Below are 25,202 nucleotides of genomic sequence, written 5' to 3'. Positions count from 1 at the left end.
TTTAAAGAAAGTCTCTTCAGATTCAAACTCTGCAGATCATTGAGGTCTTTGAGGCTTTAGACCAGATATCCCTGGATTGACCTTTACATCTGGGTTTGAATGTAGCAAATGGCTTTAAACAAAAAAAACGAAAAGAAAGAAACACGTCCTTTGTCTTCTAGTTATTATGTACGGCACTAAACTCTGGAACAAGTTTAAATCTAAGAAAAATTCAGAAAAATTCAGAAATAGGAACGATTTTTTCACAATATGGGGTTGAGGGAACTTAATAACATCCAACACTTTCTGATCAATAAGCAATTTATTTTTGTTTTATTAGGTTTAATAGATTAATATTGATTTCGGGAATTTGGTAAAAGAAATTCTGAAGATAATAAGAATTTCGGACTTGGACTGAAAACGTTTTAAAGACCCGCTTCAATGAAAATCTCATTTTTAAAATCCTCTGGGGACATTTTTACCATAATAGATGTTAAGAAGTATAAAGTATAAAATTCTGTTTTTGACTATTTCTTTATTCAAATTGTTGTGAATTGTGAATGCTTTGAAAATACATCAAAATATGATCACAGACCGACTTTAAGAACTTTAAACAGATGTTAAGAACAAAAAAATGTTTTATAAAACATTGTGAGGCGGCATACTTTGAATTAGCTTTTTCTCACTTACTTTTACCCAATCAATCAGTCTTTGGATTCAATAGATTCAATGTATCGTGTGTAAATAGGTCTACTGATGATTATAATCCATATTTAAAACGGCATGATTTGTCTTTTATTTTTTAATCAACTTATGAATTGATATCTTAAATTGGTTTATATTGACATCGGTTTTTTGTATTGTCCTTTTTCCCCCCTTTTTCTTTCTTTATCGCTTGAAATCGGTTAACCAACCAACCAACCAACCAACCAATCAATTCTATTCTTTTAAAGACTAAACTTGTGGAGATCGCTGCTAAAAAATAAATAAATAAAATCGGTATAACTATACCGATGAGTTTCTTTGTTTCATCTTCCACAAAAAAGCAAAACTTTTCCAAACATGCTGTTTTTTTTAAAAGAAACTAATCTTAATAGAATAATTAGGCGTATGACGGTAACATTCTCGTCTGCACAGATGGGAACCTGTTCAACAACAAATGCGCTGCCTGGTACGTGTTTCATTGCAAATTGTACAATTAGAGCCCAATCACACTTAATTGAGTGGGTTGGATCATTCTGATGAAATACAGCGAGAAGGTGAGCTTTGAGAGATTAAATTAGCCATTCTTGATGTGAAATGTGGGCTCTACTATAATTTATTTCTGCCTGTCTATTTCTCTTAAGTCAACTATGACTCGCTCGCTTCCCGACTGCTTTGCCGTTATGAATTCTTAAAAAATGTAGCAGAGAGGAGGAAGTGGGAGAAACTCACACAGGTACAGACACGTGTGTGGAAAACTAAGAACGCTTTGTGTGCACATGCACCCGGCTGCTTCTGCATACACACTTCACTATGAGGACCAGTTAACAGCAGATTTAATTGAGAGCCAAATGAAAAGCTCATTTTGCTTTTGACCATCCAGGATAGCTGACCCAATCATTTCAATTACAGCACATCCAGACAGGTGCACACTCGTTATTATCAATGCCAGTATCATGAACTCAATGACTGGGTTTATCTTGGCGTGTGTGATGAGGGTTAAGAAGGAAAATTAACTGGGATGAAGAGGAAAACTCGACGGAGGGAACATTTCTGAAAGGGATGAAGGATGAAAACTTCTTTGCTTTTCCTCTTTGAATGATTCATGTGCCAACATCAAAAAATATCCGAACAAAAAAAGGAAGAAAAGAAATGAGGCCAGCACTTTACTTTTCTTAAATATGTTAAACAAAAAGAAGTAAAGACGCTAATTTGTTTAACCATGTAAATGTAAAAGTAAAACCCACACCTGAATAGTTTGTGCCTTTTTTATTTTGCCTCATTAATAGAAGATATGAAAACTTGAATTCTTCTTGAAAGATCCTTTTGTTTTTTTACACAGCTTTTCATTTTGACACTTGAGTTTGTGGATCACAAAATGGAAATCCATCAACACCAACCCTCCACTGCAGTTTCTACCAGGAGGACAAATGGCCGCCTTCAAGTTTTTCACCAAAACCCTCTTGGTCAGAAGTAATGGACTGACCTTTTGCGGATGGTAAAAATGTTCTGCATCTCGAGAGGTCAGGAGTATTTTAGGTCTTCCTCCCGTGTTGGTCAGTCAGGGTGAGCTGAGAGGAAGACTAACATTTTTACGAGCTGATCCTTCCTCACATGCGGTCATGAGCTGTAAGCAGTTACAAGCTTCCTCACAGTTTGTGTCTCAGAAAGGGTTGCCGGGCCGACACTCAGAGATGAAGTGAGAAAATGATGAAAAGGGGGGATTCGTGGGAAGGGGAGGTCTAAGACTCAAAGGTTGATGCCCGCTCCAGAGTAAAAAAAAATGCAATGATGGAGGTTCATTTTCCTGATTTTTTGTAATTAAAATGCTCACCAGAAAGCAGCTGTTGGGTTTCTTAAACTGCAGTCTGCCTGTCTGTGGTGCATCTCTGTCACATGGCGTGGGGAGTCCGTCTCATGACCTTCAGTTAGTTTACATGGTCACCGTTGCGTCTCTGGTCTGATCGGTTTGATGAGGCTGAAGTTGGCATCCAATTTTTTTAGCTTCCACTTTGACGGTTATTTTTGATTTGATTTGAAATGGTTTATTTCAAGCAATTAAGTAGAAATAATACACAAAAACAATGCAATCATCAGTTATACATTCATACAGTAACTAATCAAACTTAGGATAATTAGAAATATTAATAAATATTGCTTGAAAGGGAGTGGAAGGAAGCGAACTTATATAATTCCACCCCGTTATACTATAACCATTTTATTACATGATTTATCAATATCCGGTTCCCAGCTTTTATCAGACAGAATTAAGAATCATAAAGTATCAATAAAGCACATGACAAAGATGAATTACTTAATTATTATGCAAAAATAACTATTTCAGAAATCAACATGGCAATGCAGATCAGTTATATAAATATATGCAGATTATTTTACTTATAAAAGTAATTCATATGATTAAAACATAATACTATATCAGTAAAATAGACAAAACACTGTTTCAGGAATTTTCATAGCAAAATTTCATCAAGTATCAAAAGTTAAAAAACGTGCAAAATTAAATTAGATTAGGAAAGATTTTTGAATCAATTTATCAATTTTTGGAGCAAGTTAAGTAATATCATTAACGTCAATCAATTTAACCATTTTCAATAAGTGATTAATCATTTGTTTTACTTTTATTGTATTTTTTTTCTTTCTTTTTTTTTTGGGGGGGGGGGGGGGGGGGGGCTTTTATGGGCTAAGGGAAAATCCACATCAAATTTCAATGTTTCCTGCAGGAAATCTGGTGTATAAAATAAAGTTCAAACCACCTGCATCAACTTTACCCTCAAAAGTTAAGGAACTCTGGAAGCTGAAAAAGAAAGTACCGTACTACGTTAAACAGATCCGTGGCCTGAAAACGGATCACCGATTTAAGCTACAGATCAACCACATCATTCTAGACTGACGGGATGCAACAGCTTGCCTTTTTTCTTTTTAGATTGTTTCTGATGTGTTATTTCCAATGGAACACCAGAATTAAAGCAGCTTCATGAAGCCTCCATCAAACTCAGATTTTAAATTTTTTTTAAAATAAAAAAATATCTATTTGCTTAAACTGCTTGTGAACCTAAAAAGATAATTTACTTAAAGGCAGTGCTACTTCTTATTTTTTAATATGTCAATGTTGCTAGAATCTGATTAATTTTTTACCCTGGCACAACCCAGACGTCTAAAATTTCTAAACTAAAATAGACTTCCACTTTTCAAACAAATGTACACTATAAGACAACCACCATCGCCGAACCACCATCCTCTTCATCTTCCCTCCAATTCTGCCATCCTTTTTTCTTTCTGCTACCCCCCCCCCCTTTCATGTTGCAGAAAGAACAACATAGACAGTGTGACACCAAAGCAAACCATCGTTATCTTCTCTCCGTTTGAGGAAGCATAAGATAAGGAACTCCCTCTTAATGTGAAATAAATGGCCTTCATCAGAGAAGTCGGAGGCTTCTGATAGTACTACAAGGTTTATTAGAGACGCTTGAAGCAGAAAATTGGTCGAGGTGCAGCAAAAGCCTATAAGCTCCGTCCAAATGCTCCCAAACTAATTGTGATGTCTAAATCTACAGAGCTGACAGAAGACGCTTACAAAAACAAATAAAAGCAGGAAGAGTTGGCACTGGTGGGGCGGTTGGTACAGTAGCATCCCTGACAATCCACCCAGCCATGATGGGGACTCTTGCTATTAACGCGTCTTCTTCAAAAGCTTTTTAATGTGTGAACGTGCAGCCATTTTTGTGGGAGTTCACGCATCTACGAGCAGGAAATATGACAAAACAAACAACAAGACAAGTCGCTTAATTAACACGGCTGTCTATTATTCTTAATCTCCAGCAGAGGCTGCAGAGGCAGCCTCAGAATTCAAGACAACGCAGATTAGCCAAACAAAAAGCAGAGAAGAAATGAAAGCGCAGAAATTGGAAAATTGAAAATACAAAAACATTTCGCTAAAAAAACGAGAGCCTCTGGAGAAGGCCACAAGACTGATAAGGGAGATGCTTTTATTGCTTTAAGCTGGGCTTCCCATCCAGTTAGGAGGGATGTTTTTCTGCTTTCCTTAATGCTTCTGGATGCTTGGACTTTGTTCATCTCGTTAAGTACAAAGGACTGGACTAATTAGAAAATCTTGTTGGTGTTTCACTGAAAAATAGTGTCAAAGAAACAAAAAAAAAACTCAATCAATTTAAGTTAGTAGAGCTTTAAAGAACTTTACAACTTTGTTACTCATGTCCTCTGACTACATATGTAAAGAGATATTTAAAATGACCAACTACTTGGTTTGAAATCAGACAAAAAACAATCATTTTCATCATTGATTAATTAAATATATCTATAAGCTTCCAGGATATAGAAGGGTCAGATATAACACCAGTCATAAATGCTGATAGAGGGGTCCAGGTTTTCTAAAGGAAGTCCTATCTGAAGGAGTTTAAGAGAGACGCTTAAACATCCTCACAGTATTTAAAATCCATTCTTTGGACACCCAAAGTATGTTTTGATTTTTTAACGATGGTTCCCGTGTCCCACTTGATTTAGCTTGAGACACTTGTAAGACAAAACCAAAGTGTCATGATTTGAATTTGTTGTCTTGTTTTTGGTCCTTGTTCTGTCTTGTTTCTGTTTCCTGTTTTATTTTGAAGTTCTCCTGTCTTGTCTGTTTTCTTGAGTTTTACTTCCTTTGGTCCCCATCAGCCCTGATCGTGTCCACCTGTGTCTTGTCTGCCCTGTCTGTATTTAAGTCTTGTCTCTGCCTTCCTCCTGTGTTGGTCCATTACCCCTGTTATGGTGTTCATGCCTTGTTCCTTGTCCCTCGCCATGCCACAGTAAGTTTTAGTTTTGTTTTGTCTTCCTGCTCTGCAGCGCTTTTTGTTTCTATTAAACCCCTTGCCCTTGAACCGTGTGCCTCCGCCTCTGCATTTGGGTCCAACCGGCTCTCGAGCCACTCCACCGTGACACAAAGCCTGCCGGAATGAAATGTTCTGTTTTAACGGAAGGCATTTTAACGGTGCAGAAAAAAGTGTGGCATTTGGCAGCTGAAATTAAATATGAGAAAGATAATAATCAATGAAACAGTCAACGCAAAAGACTGAGGGGGCAGTGATCCTGTGGGAGACAATTGGAGATACTATCAATTAGTCTGGACTGTGGGAAGAAGCTGGAGAAAACCCCAACGTGCATAAGGAGAACATCCAAACTCCAAGTCGGGATTGGAACCAGGGGCTTTTTTCCCGTGTGGCGAGAACCACAGAGCACCCGGATATTATCAGTCAAATGTGAGACATAAATGTTTGGTAAATGCTTGCACTCTAAGTTTACTTGTTAGATCAGGGCTGCTCATTCCTGGTCTTCGAAATCCCCCCCCCCCCCCCCGACTGTTTTCCAGATCTCCAAGTCCTGCTAGCTGCTGATTAGCTCAATCAGATGTCTCCACAATCTGATTGAATGAACACGCCTCATCCAGGTAATCAGCAGTAAGCAGTGCAGGGAGAGCTGGAAAAAAGGCAGGGTGGTAGATCTGGAGGAGCAGGAATGAGCAGCCCTGTGTTAGATGGTAAAAAAAAACAAAAAAGACCATCCTATAAAAGATTACGTTAATAGAGCTTTAAACCCGCACTAAAGCATCCATAAACCTTTCTCGCTTTTGTGGAAATCAGGATTTTATTGGGTTGATTTAAGAATGCATTTAGTAAACAAAAATGCAAAGACAGACACTGGCTTTGTTTGTCTGAAAAATCGCCTTAATATAATAATAAAAAACCCTCTACAATTAGCCAAAATCCGAGTCAGCATAAAATATCCACAATGTGCAAACTATTGGACAGGTCCAACGGCGAGATAAAACAATGAGGTAAACAGATCCATTCTTATCTCGTGAGGGAGGAATTGACTTGACTTGTTAGAGGTTTAGAATTCCTGAGCAAACTGTTTTGCCGTTACTCTTCTGATTAATAGCGGTGGAGCGGTGGAGAAGAGAAAAGGAGAGATGATAACGGCAGAGGGAGAGCACAGGAGGTGAAAAGGGAAACAGCTAAAGACTTCCTCCTTATCTGCAGCTTGTAGCTTGTATGCACCTGCACCTTGACAGCTTTTCAATTGACTGGGGGAACACATCCTCTTCTCCACTATCTTGTATTGGTCCGCTCCTTCACTCATCCTCTCCCATCCCTCCTTACCCATCACCAGCAGCCAGTAATTGAGGATCCTTTGTACACCAGTTGTCAGGCGTCTCAACTTTGTAAAAAAAAACTACTTGTGAAGAACAATTTGCTGCTTTTACATCCTATATAATACAAGAAACTATAGATTAAACTTGAAAATGTACCACATGTAAGTCAACGTGTCTGCACCTAACTACTGTTGAGCATAAAACTTTGTGGGCTCAAAATATTATTTTGCACTTGAAACTCAAAAACACATGCAAATAAAAACAATTTTCACTTTTATGTGTGCAATCAAAACACTTTTTACAGATATGGACATGAAGGTTGACGTTTGTGATTGGCTACCTTCTGTAACGCAGTGTCCTGCTTTGTTTCAAGGGCAAAAGAGAGAGAATTTCTCTTTCTTTCTCTGAAAATAGTTTTGATTTTATGTATTTTTGAGTTTCAAGTGCATTTTCAATTGCAAAATTATTTTTTGAACACACCAATCTTCTTACGTTTTAAGCTCAAAAATCGAATAAGGAATGAACAAAATGTTTTTATTTATTTGTCCAAATGTGGTTATTTATGTGGTGCCTTCATTCTTCAAAAACTCTGAAAAATAGAAAATACAAAAAAAAAAGCTGTATTTTCTTACGTAACAAAATCAACATCTTATGGAATCAAACTGTTCATGTTTAAAGTCTTTCTTCCAATTCGTGTTATAAAAATAGACAGCTGGTGAAATAGTTTTACCCCCTTTTTTCCCAAACAGCACTTCTGAAATTATGTAAAATGACATTCAGAGGAATCATGATGAACAAAGCAATGGGACTTAATTACATCAAAGCAGAACAAGAATCCATTGATGCTTTTAATTGATGAAATGGAGAAACTCTCTGACTGTCCTGACACGCCTCCACATTGTAAAGTACACGCCGTTTTCCTTCATCCACATGGACTTTGGAGGCATGCTGAGCACGTCTCTGACTTCTGCTTTCAAACAGTATAATTTGACAGAAGCAGACGCGCCTTCTTTCTGGCAGGACAGAAAAGGAGAGTAGTTCTTTTGCTGCAAGCGCTGGACTTGATTTGCCGACGTTTCCAGAGGTTTCAGTGCTTGATCGCAGCAGCAGCAGCAGTCTCCGCTGACAAAGGATGGTTATTAAGGCACGTTTCAGCAGCACTGGAACAGACAGCTGGTGTAGTTGAACTGCCTTAAATTATGGTGTGAACAGCTGGTCTTGGGTAGTGTCAGAATTCCTTCCCCACTCACTATATAGTACGTTCTCCATTTTTTTAGTGCTGTCCGAATCTGCAATTCCAAAATCCAGTGCCCTAGAAATTTCCCAGAAGTCTCTGCGAAAACCCAGTGTGCATCAATGCTCACTAGATTGGCGAATATAGACCACAATGCATTGCGTTAGAACAATCTTTGCCCAAAAAATGTATTAAAATGTATTTTTTCAATGAACCACCAACGTTTTCTTCTTCAGGAGACAGTGGACTTATAAATAACTGTCGCAAAACATGAGAATGCTTTTAAAATTTAGGGCACTACATCGTGCCACACTACATAGTCTTTTAGTAGTTACTCTCAAATGTCAATTTGGTTCGATTCAGAATTTCATAGGGCTCGGTTTGGTATACATTTCGGTTCGGTACGGCTGTTTAACAAATTAGCCTGATATGAACTGCTATTTTATGAACTATTATTTTATTGTTATTTATTGTGCGTGTTTTGCTGCCGGACACCTGAATTTCTCCCTTGGGAGATTGATAAAGTTTTTATCCATCTATCTATTTTTGGTATATTTTCGGTACCTAAGGCATAAAAAAACTACTTACTAACACCATATGCACTTATTGGTTTTACATAACAATAATTAAAATTAAAATTGACCTCTGTAGGTGATCTGCTTAATAAAATAAGAAAAATTATTAGCTGCAAGGGAACCAAAAACTTTGGATACTTAATATTGGCCTGAAAAAAAAAAACATTTGAACACGCACATTATTTTTCTTGTAGACCCGATAATTACAGTTGGTGATGCCGTTTTAAGTTTGTTAACAGATTAGATGTGTTACTGTGGCATACGCTATATTTGTGTAATAATGTCGACAGACAGCATTGGACTTATCCAATTGTCTTTTCCCTTCATGGATGCTAACAACAGAGCCACAGGAGAGCGTAAGGAGATGGGGGGGTCCTCATCTCTGGCCTGGCGTCTGCATTAGCCATATGTTGACATGCTAACTGTCCGTCACATAATGGCGTCTAAGAGGAAACTTACAGCTAACATTCCTTCTGGCTCAGTGCAAAGTTAATACAGTGGCTACCTGGGGGTTAGCCCCGCCTATAGCCACTAAGACTCATGGGAAGTGGGAAATCTTGTGTGTTGAATTCTTCACCATCACTGACTGAGAGAGCTATGAAGAGAAGTGAGGTTCATGTTGTTACGCTGTTCGTGTATGGTCTTAATAAATGAATCTTAATGCCAGAAAGGAGATGGAGTAATTGCCTTTTCTGTCCACCTTTCCCTTTCTAAAACCGTTTCAGGGTGTGTGGAGCAGGGAGACTTGGACAATGACAGTCAACGCAGCGATTTAATTCACAGCTCGGCTCTCGTTTCCCCGCTAGAAGTGACAAACAGCTGGGTCGTTACAATGCACATGCAAGGAAAAAAAAAAACGAACCGAACCGAAAGTGCCGTACCGAAACTGTTCAGTTCAACTACGGGTATCGTTACACCCCTAGTGGTTAGGGCGGGAATTCGGACACAGCTTTGGACTCGTTTGAACACTTGAGTAGAGAGAGTTTCCCACACAAATATAAAGGACCTAAAAGGCTCCCATGTTTGCTTTTAGTGTGAAATTGTGCAGATTGATGAAGTCTGTCAGGTAAAATGAGACTAAATAAGCTGCTTGGAGCAAATCGCAGACAGAAATCACTTCATCAGTCAATAAATCGCTCCAGCACACTATAAAGGTTGTCTCCTTTTATCATTTTTAGAAATCTGTTGGACTTTTCCGATGATGAGACTTGCTCAAAAATACAAAACAAAAAGTCCAACCTTCCACATATAACTTTTATTTAAAAAAGCATTTGTCTGGAGTTGAAAACCATCATCATGACAACCAGCATATCACCTTCCTTTGCCGCTGCAGTCGAGGCCCTTACCATGAAGCGTTGCACTGAGTATCAAATTATCTGCTTTATGTAAAAAAGAGATTTCAGTTACAAAAAAAACAAGATGAAAGTACTAAAAAAATTGACTGAATACACATTTCTTTTGTAATTGCCCATGGCATAAGCGAGGTGTCCATTATGTAAGGGATAGTGGCCGACGAAGTGTGCATTATCAGAAATTCGTGTCAGACAGTTCCGGCTTCCACGAAGTGCGTCAGGTGTGCGTCATCACTGTGGATTATCACGTTTTACTCCGCACCCAGCAGCCAATCAGAATCGAGTATTCACCCCGACCATGGTATAACGGAAGTTAGCAGACCAGTCCGACACAAAGCGGAGTCCAGGTTTCCACGTCGTCCATTAATTTGTGATAATGGAAACCTCTGTAGCCATTATCCTTTACATTTAAGGCCTTTTTTCTATACGTTATAGGTTCATTTTACCATTGTTTTTATCTGATGAATCTATTTAATCTAATAAATTGTAATCCCTATTGTTTAGTTTATGAAGGCTTTTTTTTATTTCATCGTATTCACTGTTATTTACATTTTTTTATATATATTTATGTAAATTAGTCTTATTTTGTGCTTTTATCATGTGACCAGGGTCTGCTGGCTGTTAAGAGAACCCGTTTAAAAACTAAAGGAGACAGAGCCTTTGCCACGGTGGCCCCATCCCTCTGGAACTCTCTTCCTCTCAGCCTCAGATCTGTGGACTCAGTGTTTTCTTTTAAAAAGCAGCTAAAAACATATCTTTTTAAAATAGCTTTTTCTTAATTTCTTTTTAACATGTGTTTTTACTGTGTTTTACTGTTGTTTTATCGTGTTGTACTGTGAAGCACTTTGTGATTTTTATCTGGAAAGGTGCTATACAAATAAAGTTATTATTATTGACACACCCTTAGTGTTTCTATAATCCCCAGGGATTTTTAGAACGTATTCCCTTTGTTCCTTTTGATCCTACTTTTATTACCATTCCTTTTCTGGAGTGAGGGTTTTCTCCATCAAGGTCACCGGAACCAAAATCTAACAAAAGTTTCTCTTCATATTTTTATTTTATTTTAGAAGGTGATTGAAAAGCTGTTGGATTTTCTGTCTGTCTGTCTTGAAACACTTCTGTGGCCTTCAGGCAGGTCTCACAGGTCAAACGACTGAAAACTGTGAGTCATGGTTCTCTAAAGTTTTTCAGACTTTCTGTAAAGTCAGTTGAAGAGATTAGATCATTCGTTTGAGTCAGAGACAGAGTTTATGTGGCTGGTTTTGCGGACTACGGAGTCGATAAATTGACATAAATAAGGGGAAAACAGTCGTTCAGTAAACAACTTTATCATTTATGGAGATTCTCTTTTGTGGTGGACAAAGTATGTTATAAGTATGAAGTTGAATCTCACCATTTCTCACAAACATGTAAACTGTCACAATGAAAATCTAAAAAATTATCAGTACTGTTTAAATAGAAACAGGATCTGAGAGGATGTTTTATCAAAAAGCATCTTCTGCACAAAAAGCAGCAGGAAAATGTTTTTAGCAGCAGAACAGGAAACGCAAAAACCCTGGGTGTTGTCTAGACATGAATCGGGGTGAAGTCATTTTTCATTGATTAAAATTGGCTTTAAGCACAAAAGCTGGGTGGGGCGTGAGTCAGGAACGGTAAAATCTGTCCAACACAAGAGGCGTTAAGACCTGATCTGTTTGCTCAGCTGTTGGACAGGACAAGTTAGAAATAAAAGAAAAGACAAATGTATCTGCACAGAGGCATTTTTTATTGTTGCACTTCATTATAACCAACATCCGGTTCTGTTTCAAGAAAATAAATGAGCTACACCCGACAAAGAAGTCAATTCATCAATCTTCTAAACCTGCTTTATCCCTTAGGGGTCACAAGGTTGCTGGAGCCTATCCCAGATGCACCCCGGACAGGTCGCCAATCTGACACAGGCCTACACAACCACACGCACACACACACACACACAGAATCACACCAGTCCATTAACCTATGAACCATGTTTTACATATTATATTAACAAGCCGCATTTAAAACAAAGTTTGCTCCAATTTTTCTTCCCAACAAAACGTGAACAGAAAAATATTTCCTCAACTGAGAGGCACTTTAAGAAATCTTGTAGTAAACTTTCACTATAGGAAAAATAAATTGGAGGCTTTAACAAAAAAAAAAAGATGGGGGGCAGGGGAGAGACTGAACCCCCCCAAAGTGTGGCCCATTGGCGGTGACATTTCAAAGTGCTACAGGTTTTCCACTCTGCTCTTATCGTCATCCACTCTCACAGGTACGCAGGCGCACCGGCAGGCAGACTCTCATCCCCAAACGCCACAGCGCTGCAGGTGCATCTCAATACTTCCGACCGGGATTAAACCGAGGATTACCACCACGTGCATTTTCCCCTCGCACAGCGGCGCATCCTTGTACAAACACAGAATAACATGGACAGCGGAGCCCGAGGGGCTTCTCGATTAAACCCATATCTAATTTTACAGCGGCTGCACTGAGGGAAATTTCATTCTCTTGAAAAACACAACAGCAGCCATGGTGAGGTCTACTCAGAGTCTAAAGATTTAAAAATGAGACACCATCCCTTCAAACTTTTCTATGTATGGTTTTATAGCGGAGAAAAATAAATATAATCAAATTTCTGTTGCCAGTCTCTGGAAAAGGTGGTTTTTATAAATACAGGCAGCAACTTAAGGCACAAACCAAATCATGTTTGGCCTGAACTAAGGTTTGGGAGATAAATTGATTTTATCCATAAATTCAAATTTGTTGTTTGAAAGATTCTTTTGGGGGAGAATCTGGATTTTATTTCCCCAGCACGGTCCTTTTCTTGGGCTTCCGTTGTTCGGACGATCTGTTTGTCGATACATGCAGACGTTAAAATGAGATGTAGCCGAGAGGAGCCTGTTTCCTTTCTTCAGTTTTGTAGAACTGGGTCGGTTTTGCCACTTCAGACTTGGAGCAACAAACTGCAGGCTGCAAAATCTGTTGGAAGGCTGAAGCTACCAAAAGTGAGAGTCCGACAGAAATGTTTCAACAGCCGAAACAGAGACTCTGCTGACTGTGAGACGCGTTTCTCTTTACGAGATGCTCAAAGTTAGCAGCAGCTAACAAAACACCCGCCACATTTTTAACGTTTTTTTTCAGTTGTCCATTCATATTCTATCTCAATAGAATCATTTAGATAGAATATGAATATTTATGCTTTAAAATAAATGTTAAAAACTTGTAAATATTTTTTTAAGCAGCTTCAAAATGTATTAAGAATATTAAAATAGAAACTTTGTATTAGAATATTAAAATAAAATAGTATTTGACAAATAAATCCTGTCATTTGTACATTTTCTTAGTAAAAGTAAAGGATGGAAAATGTATATGTATGAAAAAGGAAGTAGAATTTGGTTTAACAAAAAAAAACCTGAGATTTTATTTTGGGTTTTTTTATTTTGTATTTTATAAACTGCGGTTAGTCTAAAAAACATTGATACCTCCAAGAAGAGCATTCAAAAATATTAAATGTATAAAATACTTTAAATCATTTTATCAAAGGTAAATCAATGTATATTACTCATAATAATCCACTTAGTCCCTGCACACATTTTGACCTCCTTTTCTCTTACATTAATCATAATAATAATGGATTGGATTCATCTGTACTTTTCCAAACGCTCATATAGTTCTTACAATGTTTCCATGATCCATTCATACTTGATGGTAACTGATGATGTAACCTCAGCTGCCCGGGGCACCTACGGCCCCTCTGACCATCACCGGGACATTCACACACCAGTGGAGCCGCACTGGAGGCAGGGTGGGTGACGTGTCTGGCCCAAGGACACAACGATGATCGAACAGCCCACCCCTTGATCATTGGGTCACAAAACAGCGTTCTGTTTTTAGAACTTTTTTTTTTTTACTTGAATATTGAAGCAGAAAGAGCAGAGAATCTAAATCTTGAAGTATGTATGGAATCTAGATGTAAATGTTGAAGTTGAACTTAAAAATTCAACAGTTGCAGAGTTCAGGTTATAGTAGGCAGACACTAGACAACCTCAACAGGGTTCATAGTCTTTTTACTTATGGTTAAAAGAAAAACCTGTCAGCTGTCCATTACTTTCTCAAAGCCTTTTGATGAAATATTAATGAAGTTATTCTGATTGTTAAATTATTGGAATGACAAGCATCAGTCTACAAAACCCCGGGATGTAGATCTCAATGTTTTGGTTTGTTGTCAATTATTGAAACAGGTAATATAACATTAACAAGCACAGAGCTACAACATATAGATCAGTTGAGACTCATTAAAACCCCTCACCCTCATCATGAGAAATGTACCTAAAATGTTTTGTTATATTTCTGGTGCCTAAATCCAGTAGATAAAGCAAGAAATTTCCGGATGTCTGGATAAAACTAGATTATGTTTTAGGTTGGAGTAAAAAATAAAAAAATAAAGAAAAGGCTTGTAGGATTTACTAAAACTTAAATGTCTCTTTCTACAAACAAAAACAATCCTCTAATCAACATAAAAAGAGTAAAATTCCCCAATGTATTACTTTTTAAAAAGATATGAGTAAAATGAGGTGCATTTATGGTGAAAAAAATAAATTCAAAAGAAACCAAAGATTTCCACGATCGTCTCCGTTTAACCTTCAAAGGAAAAGAGTTGTTGTTTTTAATTTGATTTAAACCCGTGTGCTCTTCTCTTGAATTGCTCCTATTAAAACATATTCACCGTTGCCGCAGCAACATGTAAAGATATTTTTATCTATACAGAGATGTGCAAACAGACAAATGGTGTTGGCTACAAGAATATTTTGATTTTAATAAATATAAATTAATAATAGAGGGCAAAAAAAGAACTTTTCTACTAAATATTAATACACATTTATAAATAAGAACTGATCAAATCAAATGTTACATCATGCATGAGAAACTTTAAGTTGTTTTCTTCCACAAACATCTTTCTTCCTTTTTAGAGACGTCTCATCCAACAGGAAGAGAATATTTTGTGAGAACATAACTCCATATTTGGGCATCTTTTTTCCTGCTGTGCCTCACAGTAAAAGAGTCAAAAATGGGGAAAGAGGCTATTGTTGACTTCAGCTTAATTAAAGCAGCCAATTAAAACGTTTATCACATAAGTCAGATGCTCGAGAGAATATATGCGGTTACAGCTTCAAAAATATATACGATTATTATCTTATGCTATTTATTAGAGTGCTACGGGCATTCAATTAAGTGGGGGGGGGGGGGGGGAAGAAGGCCTGCAGGGTATAATAACTTCTTGCTTTTGTAGCTACAAATTGGTTTGCAATTGTTACAAGTAGAAAATGCATGTTGGAGTGCATTTGTGTGTTCGTCACAGTTTCCTGAAAACCTTTTTCACGCTGGAACTTCCTGATAAAGTGACGACTTCCTGAAGCACCTTAAAAAATGTTTTTTTTTTTAATCCATCTCTGCTTATGAATGAGTTGTGTGTCTCACCTGATGTTGGCTTCTGTTTTGGAGGCAGCTTGGTGGAACTGCTCTTTGCTTTCTGCATATCTCTCCAAGTTCTAAAAAAAGAAAAAAAAAAAACAAAGAAACAAAGCGTTAAAAACAATCTCTGTTCTCAGTCGACATACATTATAGGAATATTGATTGATTGGTTTATTTCAGACAATTTTAGCAATAAAACTAAGGGAAAAATAATTCAAATACATAGATAAACAACATCTATTGAAGATAATTCATAAAATCATTATAATATAAGTACAATGATTCAGTCTCCCTGACATATTTGCTCACATCATCAAACGTTCTGAACAAATGATCAAATAAAAGTCAAAGGTAAATTCTAATTAATTGCAAACCACCGAGTGTGAGATTTGTTATCTGCATTTGACCCCCCCCCAAACATGACCCGATTGAGGATTCAAACCCACGACCTTGCAGTCTTCACATAAGTTCACAGTTAACGAGATTTTGCAGCAGTGCCACAAAAAACCTTAGGTGAACTTAGGTTAAGAATTTACGTTGTGTCAACCAATCAGGAACTGCGCTGGTGTGACCAGCAGGTGGAGTCCTGAACTTTATATTTTTCTTCTTTGGATCAACACAATAACAGAAAAAAAAAGTCCACTATTTGTTTCCTTTTTTTCATTATGAAGGCTCCATCAGTAAAGCGGGACAGCAGGTCATCAAACGAAGGAAAGCAGAGGGTGAAGCTCCCCGTACTGGCAGAGTCTCTGGATGATGTCATGAACCCAGACACGGAGGCGGGATTACGGATGCTCTTCAAAACAAATAGACCTGACCTCTCAACGTCATCCGTGTCTTCCATGCATTAGCAGTCAATGCTTCCATGTAGCCATGAGGCTACAGACTTTGGACAGCAGCTCCTTCCACACGCATCAGGAGCGTCACGTTAAGGAACATATTTTTGGACAAGCAACGAGCAGCAAATTTTACATGCGTCAAAGGAGAGGCAGCGGACACAAATATTCCAAGCAAATCCGGTTCGGCGTGAAAGTAGCACCATCTCTTCCCGTTTCACCTCAGCTTCTCCTTTTGCTGAAGTTTTGTCGTAGATGAAACCTAACGAACAGCACCACCCTTTGCGGCTTTGGGTTATATTGTGATCATAGACTTCACTTTTCTTCTCATTGTCTGTAAAAATGACAGATGAGAAAAAACCTTTAACGGACTCTTCTCATTTGGGAATTTGTCTCTCAACCTTTACACGTCTAAAACTCGAGAAGGACGGCAGAAATATTAGCATACAGCGACCATCTGATCCATGACGCCGCAGCCTTTTTTTCCTCTGCTGATCTTCTCAGCTTTGCTCCTCCAGCATCCGGTATTTTCCCAATATTTACCCGGCAAACGGAACCATCTTGAGGAGGAGGCAAAAAACAGCGGACAGAATGCAGAAAATGGAAAAATAAACAAAAAGAAAGTACGAGCCAAAAAGCTGAGGGATAAAAATCAATACAGGAGACAAACAGAATATCTGTATTCTTTTTTTTTTTCCCATTTTGATTCCAAGAAACAGTTTACATTTGAAGTTCTGAGGAAATTCCACCGGAGGTGAACATAATGTTCAACTGTAAGAAAACTCCCAAAATATGTTTCCATTAGTCCAAAACAACAGATGTTCTTTCCTGGTTAAAGGATAGATGTGACCTGAGGACTTTGCAGGTCCAGAGGAAAGTGTCGATGTCACCTCCTCGTCACCTGAGCATCTTGGGATACAGCAGGACAGTCAGCGTTCTTATTTGCATTGTGAATAAAGGTTTTCATGCTTAGACTCACTTCAGCTCATGTTTTTTTTTAGAGCAAACGCACAAAACAAACAAGATCAAGCATCAGCCTCGCTCTGAATGACTTTTCTGTTAGGATGAGTAGGAATCAGATGTTTAGGATGTATGCTTTAGTTTTCAGTGAGTTAATGCAGACACATAATCTTGGCAACAAACGCCATAATTGAATTTGACGCTCTTTTTATTTTTCCTAAAGATTTTTCTTCAAATGTAGAAAAAGTCGTTCCGCAGAAATCCTTTAATGGACTCGGACTTCTCCATCGAACATTTAGTTTCTTATTTTTGTTCATATTTACTTTTAGGATCCCTATCGCCGCCATGAAGTTGACATTTAGAGAATCGACGCTTTAAATCCCGGAATCTTTCAGAGATTTCACGATGCTTCTTGATCCAAGAATCAACCTTTCGATTAGAAATGTTTGTGAAAGTGTGCCGTTAAGTTTAGGAAGAGATAAATAAACAAGCTAAAAAACCAGAAATGTTTCCTGAGATCAAACTATTAACCCTTTGCTCTTGACTTTTTGTTTTCTTTGAGGACCCCTTTACAGGTCAGGATCAGCTCCAGCGTGTGGATTCTGAATGTCACTGGTGTGTGTAAAAACTGGAAGTCCCTCTTTAAGGCTATTCGTTCTCTTATCTTGCTTACAGCAGGAAATAAAACATATCCGGCTGCCATGGTAACAGTGTTGAATCAAATGATGTTTACATGGTCCTGAACCTGCGGCATTCACTGCGAGTGCTTCTGCATTTCCACACATGAGCGGTGAACGGGCCCACATGTCGCTCCTGCTTCAGCACACCTCCTCTGCTCCCTCAATGCTGCATTCAGGAAAGCTTTTACGCCTCTTCAGTCACACACGGCTCTGCAGGTGTCCAAAGATGTGCCTCAGTATTTAGAAGCTGTTACATAAGCAGAAGTTTGGGTTTTAGCTTTTCCACATGTTGGACTGGTCTCCTGACTGCTGCCGCCTCTCCTTCTGACTTGAAGATGCACTCCGAGGAAACTGGTGCTTTTAGCAAGATCTTTTGTTTTTTCTAATAACGGACGACATATACATATATATTTAAAGATTACTAAGTGTAAAAGTGCCTCTCTGAACATTTCTTTATTCAAATTGTTGTGAATCAGGAGCAGAAAAAAAAATGTTGTTTAAAAAAGATGGCATTTGTGACGTAGCTGGATCACAAGATTTGAGCTCTCAGCAACGGGAAAGGTTGGGGGGGTTGGGTTGCTTTGTGCCAACGGAGAGGTGAATTTGTATAAACTCCTGCCGCTCTGCGGAAACTATGTCCAAAACAGCGACAAAGACTTTTAGATTTTGGCTAAAACGGCATCATCATAATTAACACTTTGGGAAAGCCTTAAAATTCAAAGTGGGACTTTAAGTAGCTACGCTTAGAGGTTTTATGACTTTAAAATGCAAGATGAGGCTGGAAAAGAACTTTAAAGAATCTTAAATAAATAAATAATCCGTTTTGTATGATTAGCCCTCATCTCTAACATCCCTCTCTTCTTTTCTCTCTTCTCTTTTCTGACTGGTATAACAAGAAACCTATGCAAATACAATTATTATAAATGAAATTTAGCCTCAAATACAAAAGGGGTTTATACAAATATACACCTCCTTTTGTCTTGAATGTCTTTAATTCAGAAAACTGTTATATTTGAGCATTAAAGCAAAAAAAAAAAACTTTTAGAACTAAATAATTATTTTCTCAATTGACAGCTCGACTAATTGCGTCAGAACTTTTAAGTCTGAGAAAATGTCATTTATTTTACAATCTTTTTATAGGATAATTCAAAGAAATGTTAATACTGGAAAGTACACACAAAAACCTGTGGGCGTTTTAGGAGTAAAGTTGCCTGGAAACAGACGAATCTATAAGAGAAATCTGCTACAAAGTGAAAGTCAACAACAACTGTCTGCTTTTCATGAGCCTGTTGAACATAAATGTGATTCTATTTAAACATATCAGCGCAAAGATGAAAACCTTGAAGTTTTGCTTTAAACATTTCAATTTTGATGATTTCTACACCTCATAGGTTTAGAGAGCCTACAGGAAGATCAATAAAACGAATTGCTGAAGTCAGATGGAAAAAAAACAAAACAAAAAAGTCCAAAATTGAACATAAAGTTAAACTGGCTGGCAGCACTCAGTGCTGCTAAACCTGTGTCACACAGAAATGCAGCTAATAAGCCACCTGTAGCCTTTAATTGCCTCCTTCCTTTTTGCTGTCTGCTCATTATATTCCATCACTATCTACACTGTAGAAACTTTTTCACCCTCGGTTCCTTTAATCTCTCTTTTCTCCTATAATATGTCAAACTAGTCGTCTGCCTTGTGGCTTCCAAATCAAGGAAGCAGCAAACAGAACAGACATTTCTCTGTTTCCCTGCAGATGATAACGTTTAGTTGACATTTTTGGGGAAACAAACATCTACACAACCAGGTTTTTAAGAGGAAACATGCAGATCATTAGCAAAGGATTTCAAAGACAGAGAATGTTTAATTACATTTATTATTTAGCCATTTTGGATCCACATTTAATACCCAACAGTTGAGGTGCTTACGAGAGGCATTGCAAAGCTGTGCAATAATACATCCATTATGCATCAGCAGCAAAATAGATTTAAACTCTCCGTCTGATTGTGACAACAATCATTTCCCCCTCCTGTCCACATATTTTGCAGCCAACCTGAACCCATGGAACAACAGTATTTAAAGTGAAACATCAGAGCGATGATGCACTGGACTCCTGTCCTTTGGTTTTGCTTCTAAAGCTGGAAGCTGGAGACCTGGATGGGCTGCTTCCCTCACAGGGTTTGGTTGTTAAACACAGAGGAAGAGCTACCTGGTAAAGGCTCATCACTTTTCATGACAGATGCATCAACAACTTTTTTAAATCATTTAAGATAAAAGACCAACATTTACTGAAGTAGAAAATCCTATTTTGCTGTTTTTGCTCTGCAGAAAACACTGTTTTTAATGTGACAGTTTCTGTAAAACAGAAAACCTTTGAGCCTACAAAATCAATGTTACCAAGTTAAAAGTCTTTAAGACCCACACTAAACATCTTTTGATGTACTTTTAAGGCGTTCCGTGTGTTATTTTTTTAATTATGCCGTTTTAAGCCAACATCTAAAAACCTGTTTTGTTTTCGAGGACATGGTTTCTCAAAAATTCAACTTTGATACGTAAACGCCCAAAGGACGTCCACACAAGAGACTCTCTGATTGTCTAATTCCCTCATTTCTAACAGTCAGGCTGTTCACTTATCACTCCAACAGCACTAACAGGCTCCTTGAGCAGGACTTACCTTGTGAAATGCATTTTTGATCTCACCAAGCGGTCTACGACCATGATATGTCATGCAGGACACCTGTGTGCCTGGTACAGGTTTGCCTACTTTTTGCCTGGAGTATCTACCCATAACGGTAGTTGTGACTAAGGCTTTAGTAACATCACATCATCATTACATTAGGAGCAGGAGATCGTGGGATTAACTCCATGTTACATTTTTTCTCAACCACATAATCTAAAAACCATAAATGTGTTTTTATCTAAAGAGCTTTTCTCAAGAGCATCATGGAGAATCGATGTAGCGTAGCAGACGACTTTGTCACAAGCTGATCATTTTTAATATCTGTTGGTCTAACAGGGCTTCTTACGTAAACAGTGTTTTCTTCAATTAATGATGCAGGAAAGAACTCGTGGCGATTTTTTGTAGCACTGCAGTGGAATTAATAAGTGCGTTCTTTGCACAGCAAAAAATAATGAGGCAACAGGAATGCCAGCCCCAACTCAGCAATGTTTAGCAACATTAAGTCATTATGAAACTCGTATCTTCATCTCCAGATAGGTGCAGCCGCTGTGGAAATCCTGCTAACAAGCCAGACTAAAAAGCTGATCTGAAGCTGCAGCATATTGAGGAGATAGTTTGCCCCCCCAGGATGAAAGTGTTAACCTTTCACTAGGTCTTCATGAACCCCAGAGGACATGATTTCCATGAGAGAGTTTGACACAGCAGAACAGGGAAGTTTTTCAAATAAAAGCTGAGTTCTGATTAAAATATCTGAGTATGGAACGCACATATACAAATGTTGACAGTGTGGGTGTGTGTGTTCAAATATAGATTCAGATGTGTGTGGGTGATGTTGCTAAACTTGGACTGAGAGGACAGTTGTGTGTTTAAAGAGTCACATTGTGAGCACAAAGGGTCCCAGTGCTGTTTATAACTACCTATTATTTAAAAACCATGACTTACGGTTAACCTATTGACTTTAGATTAACGTACGTGTTTTAAAGGGTCTCTTTAAAAAGTTCTTTGAAGTGATGGAGATACAAGTGCGTGGGGTTTGGATTCCCTTTTTCAACAAGGCCAGTACCTCCTGGTTTGGCAAGGCACAGAGGTACTGGCATTGGCTTGATTTGGAATGAAGCAGCGTATGTGTGTTTAGTGTGCAGACATTTCTGGTATGCTACACAGAGGCCTCCTTGACAGCCTGTCAAGCAACCTGTCAGACTTGGAGGAGGATTATTATCTTCTGTACGCTCTATTTCCACCAGCTTCAAAATACACTTCATTATGACAGGAATGTGTGTGAAAAAGTCAAAAAGACGTCAAGATCACCGGAGAGGAATGAAGAAAAAGGGAGGAAGACATTTTTTTTTAGATGTTTAAAAATGCTGGTGGAATTATGGGAGAATGTGTCTCCATTTCAATAACATATTAAAGTTGGATTCAATGGATGCATAATTCTTTTAAGGTAGAAAAGGACGTTTGACCACTTTAGCCCATAGATTTTCCTTAAAAATCAGTCTTATGAGTAGATTTTTAAGGTAATACTTAAATTGAAATGACTTTCTTGAAATGCCAGTCCTGTTTAGGCATCAAAAATATTTCCTGGTGTTAAAACAAATGCATTCGTAGTGAAGTGTGCAAACACGCAAAGACTGCAGACACTCAAAATCCTCCTATAAAGGTGGGTGTGTTCCTGAATACACATCATGTATGCATAAAATATCTCCCTCTGACTGTCTTCGCATAAGCATACACTCACAGAAGTCTACTTGCAAACACGTTGAGCCCAACAGTAAACACAGCTTGTGCCACTCGAATGCCAGCCATCTACTCACTGTGCAAACCCAACCTGTTACAGACAAACAGTTCTCCGACACTCAGACCTGTGACGGAGCTCTTTTCAAACTTTTCTGCAGGCCATCAACATGGGATTAACCCTTTAAAAGCAGAGGTGTCGCCGGCGACACCTACATAACACACATACCTTGACATGCCATCAATCTTGGACCATTTGCACCAGGGGTGGGTAAACTACGATCAAATGAGTTAAACTATTTAATCTGGCCAGGCAAAATGGAACAAATTATATTCATAATCCTTATTAATGTTTTATTTTCCCTGTAATTTTGGTGTCATAGATGCTGCACTACAAATAAACTTTGCCAAGGTATAGAAAGATATTTTGCATCTATGTTGTGCTTAAAAATGTGTTGCCTTTCTGACGTTTATGTGTGTTTATGGAGTCAGACAGTCATTTTTCCGATCATTTCAACACCACATCTACGCAGCATTTCTCTAAGTTTGCGTTTTCCTCTGAGGGACATTAACCCCTTTGGGGCAACTGGCACTCAATGGGAACCAAAGCCAAATTTTTGAAATAAAAACTCTAAAATATTGTGTTTTAAAATTCAGTTTAAATGAAGGCGTGTTTTTAACCAGATTCCATGTTAATTCTTTATACGTAATGAACTGATAATGAGTTACCAAAGCACTCCACACATTTGCTCCTGGTCCAGCCCTTCTGTCAAATGTTAGAACCCTTCGTGGCCCAGGAGTCAAAAGGTTTGCCCACGTCTGATTGACGTATTCATCCTAAATAAGAGAAAAGTGGCTTTTCATATCGGCTTTGCACCGATATGCAACACTTTACAATTGTAAAGTGTTTACATTATTGAAGTGTGGCATCACATACATCCAAAGAAACTTTTCTCCACGACAGAAATCAGCTGATTCATGTGGATTGGCGTAAGCACTTCACTTCTCTGTGTCCGAAACCCTTGGAGTTACATTAAATGTGTCAACAGTTGAAGGGTTACGGTACCAGAAAGAATGCTTAAGGGTTAAATAAAACAATTGACTCAATCAGATTTTTGGGGGCATATTAGTCTCCTCCCTTTATCACAATCCTCTGCATCTGTTCTGTAACTAAAAGGCACAGAGAAATAAAAGGTTAGCTAAACAAAAGGCTTTTTTTGTACATGTGTCCAAGTGTGCGTTTGTGAACGGCTGAGTAAAAGCCAAACTCCATCTGCAGTTTCTTTTCCGGCTGGACGCCAGGCAGGCAGGATTGGACATGCTTCGTTTCCGAAATCCCCAACTCAAGATTGAGCCAACAAGAAAAAGAAAAAAAAGTCTATTCTTTGAGCGGGCACCACTTTTGCAGCCCTTGGTGGACCTAAAACCTTTATCCACACACCCTCTCACCGTTTTTTCGCCAAAAGTTTACTTAGAACTTTCCAAGAATCGTTTATTAATGCATGAAGTAATGATCAGAGCTGGGGTGCATCGTGTCACGACATGGACGGTGACTCTGCTGTTATGGTTCTCCCTCTGCTGCCCTTACCGCCGTCTCTATCTCGCCCCGACGCCCCAAGCGCCAGTGAACTAGAACCAGCCATTGTAAACAGAGCGCAGTCTGAGACTTTGTAAAGGTCTCCTTTTGAGGAATGGAAGAGAGCTCCCCCAAGAGAAGCCGGTGTTTGTGTGGCGTTTGGTGAGGCTGACAAAGAACTGGAAGCCACACTTCTACCTGGCAAATGTCAAACTGAGGATGAAAGGAAACAGAAGGGCTTAAAGGGCTCTCTGGAGATCCTCAAACCACAAATTACGCTGGACTGACCTCATTGAGTCCGACTTTTGTTTGATAATCCCATTCTATAAAGTCACCTAGGTTTGTAGTCTGATGTTCTTGAATATTAAAACTTAATTTACTTGTCATTTTAAACTTCCTGATACCACCAATCCAGCTGTGAATAGTTTATGTTAAAGCAGGAGAGATTTTAAAACTACTGTGACAATCCCAGTCTGGACATTAATCCTTCAAATGTCTTATGAGAAAAGATCATATTTATGTTCTCTGGGCTCCGTAAGAATATGGCCAAAAGGAAATGTGCAAAAATTCCTAAAAAAAATAACTGCGACAGACTGGCGACCTGTCCAGGGTGTCCCCCGACTTCGCCTGCAAGTGGCCGGGATAGGCTCCAGCAGCCCGTGACCCCAAAAGGGGGAAAAACAGATTAGAAGATTAATGAAAAACTCTGCATATGTAGATGTTTATACTGGTTTGCATGGAATCCAAGCTGTATTTATGCGAGCTCAGCCTGCAGGAAACCATAAGCATAAATCCATCATCGTGGAGATGGGGTACCTTCTTCTCCAGCTGTGCCAGCTGCTCCTGGTAGAAGGCTTCCAGAGCTTTCAGCTGCAGGTCTTTCTTTTGCAGCTGCAGAGCCTGCGAGGAGACACAAACACAAGGAGAGACGTGGGTTACATCAGAGCAACAGTCTGGACTTTACACACCTACGGCTGTTTGCTGTTTTCTAAAACCTGACATTTATGACGATAAACAAGACAAGAAGTTTTACACTTTAAATCAGAAGTCAGTGCTGCAGTTCATTTTTGATTTAACCTAAGATTTACCCAGAAGTCCCATTGAGATAAATCTCTTTTTCAAGAGAGATCTGTACAAATCTGACCTGTTATAAGTCTTTAGAGTTCTTTTACAGCTAAAACACAAGTGCAACATTTATAATATTAATGAATGGTACCAAAACATCCAAAGGTGTCCCAGC

General features: G+C 38.5%; 1 protein-coding gene across 6 annotated transcripts in view; it reads right to left on the bottom strand.

Annotated features, from left to right (window-relative positions):
- The window catches only part of LOC101160162 (MICOS complex subunit mic25a-like), a 66,040-nt gene that overhangs the window by 20,152 nt on the left and 20,686 nt on the right, over nt 1–25,202 (bottom strand). For all 6 annotated transcript variants that reach the window (XR_002873500.1, XR_002873501.1, XM_023956342.1 and 3 more), the window contains 2 exons: nt 24,779–24,862; nt 15,511–15,581 (listed from right to left, as the gene is read on the bottom strand). Coding sequence is in view for 4 of the 6 variants with exons in the window: in XM_023956342.1 (XP_023812110.1) it covers nt 15,511–15,581; nt 24,779–24,862 (155 nt within the window). In the remaining 2 variants the exon portion in view is untranslated. The remainder of the gene's footprint in view (nt 1–15,510; nt 15,582–24,778; nt 24,863–25,202) is intronic.

This window comes from Oryzias latipes, chromosome 7 (genome assembly GCF_002234675.1).
Source record: "Oryzias latipes chromosome 7, ASM223467v1".
Taxonomy (NCBI): Eukaryota; Metazoa; Chordata; class Actinopteri; order Beloniformes; family Adrianichthyidae; genus Oryzias; species Oryzias latipes.
This window is presented reverse-complemented; position numbering and strand designations above follow the sequence as displayed.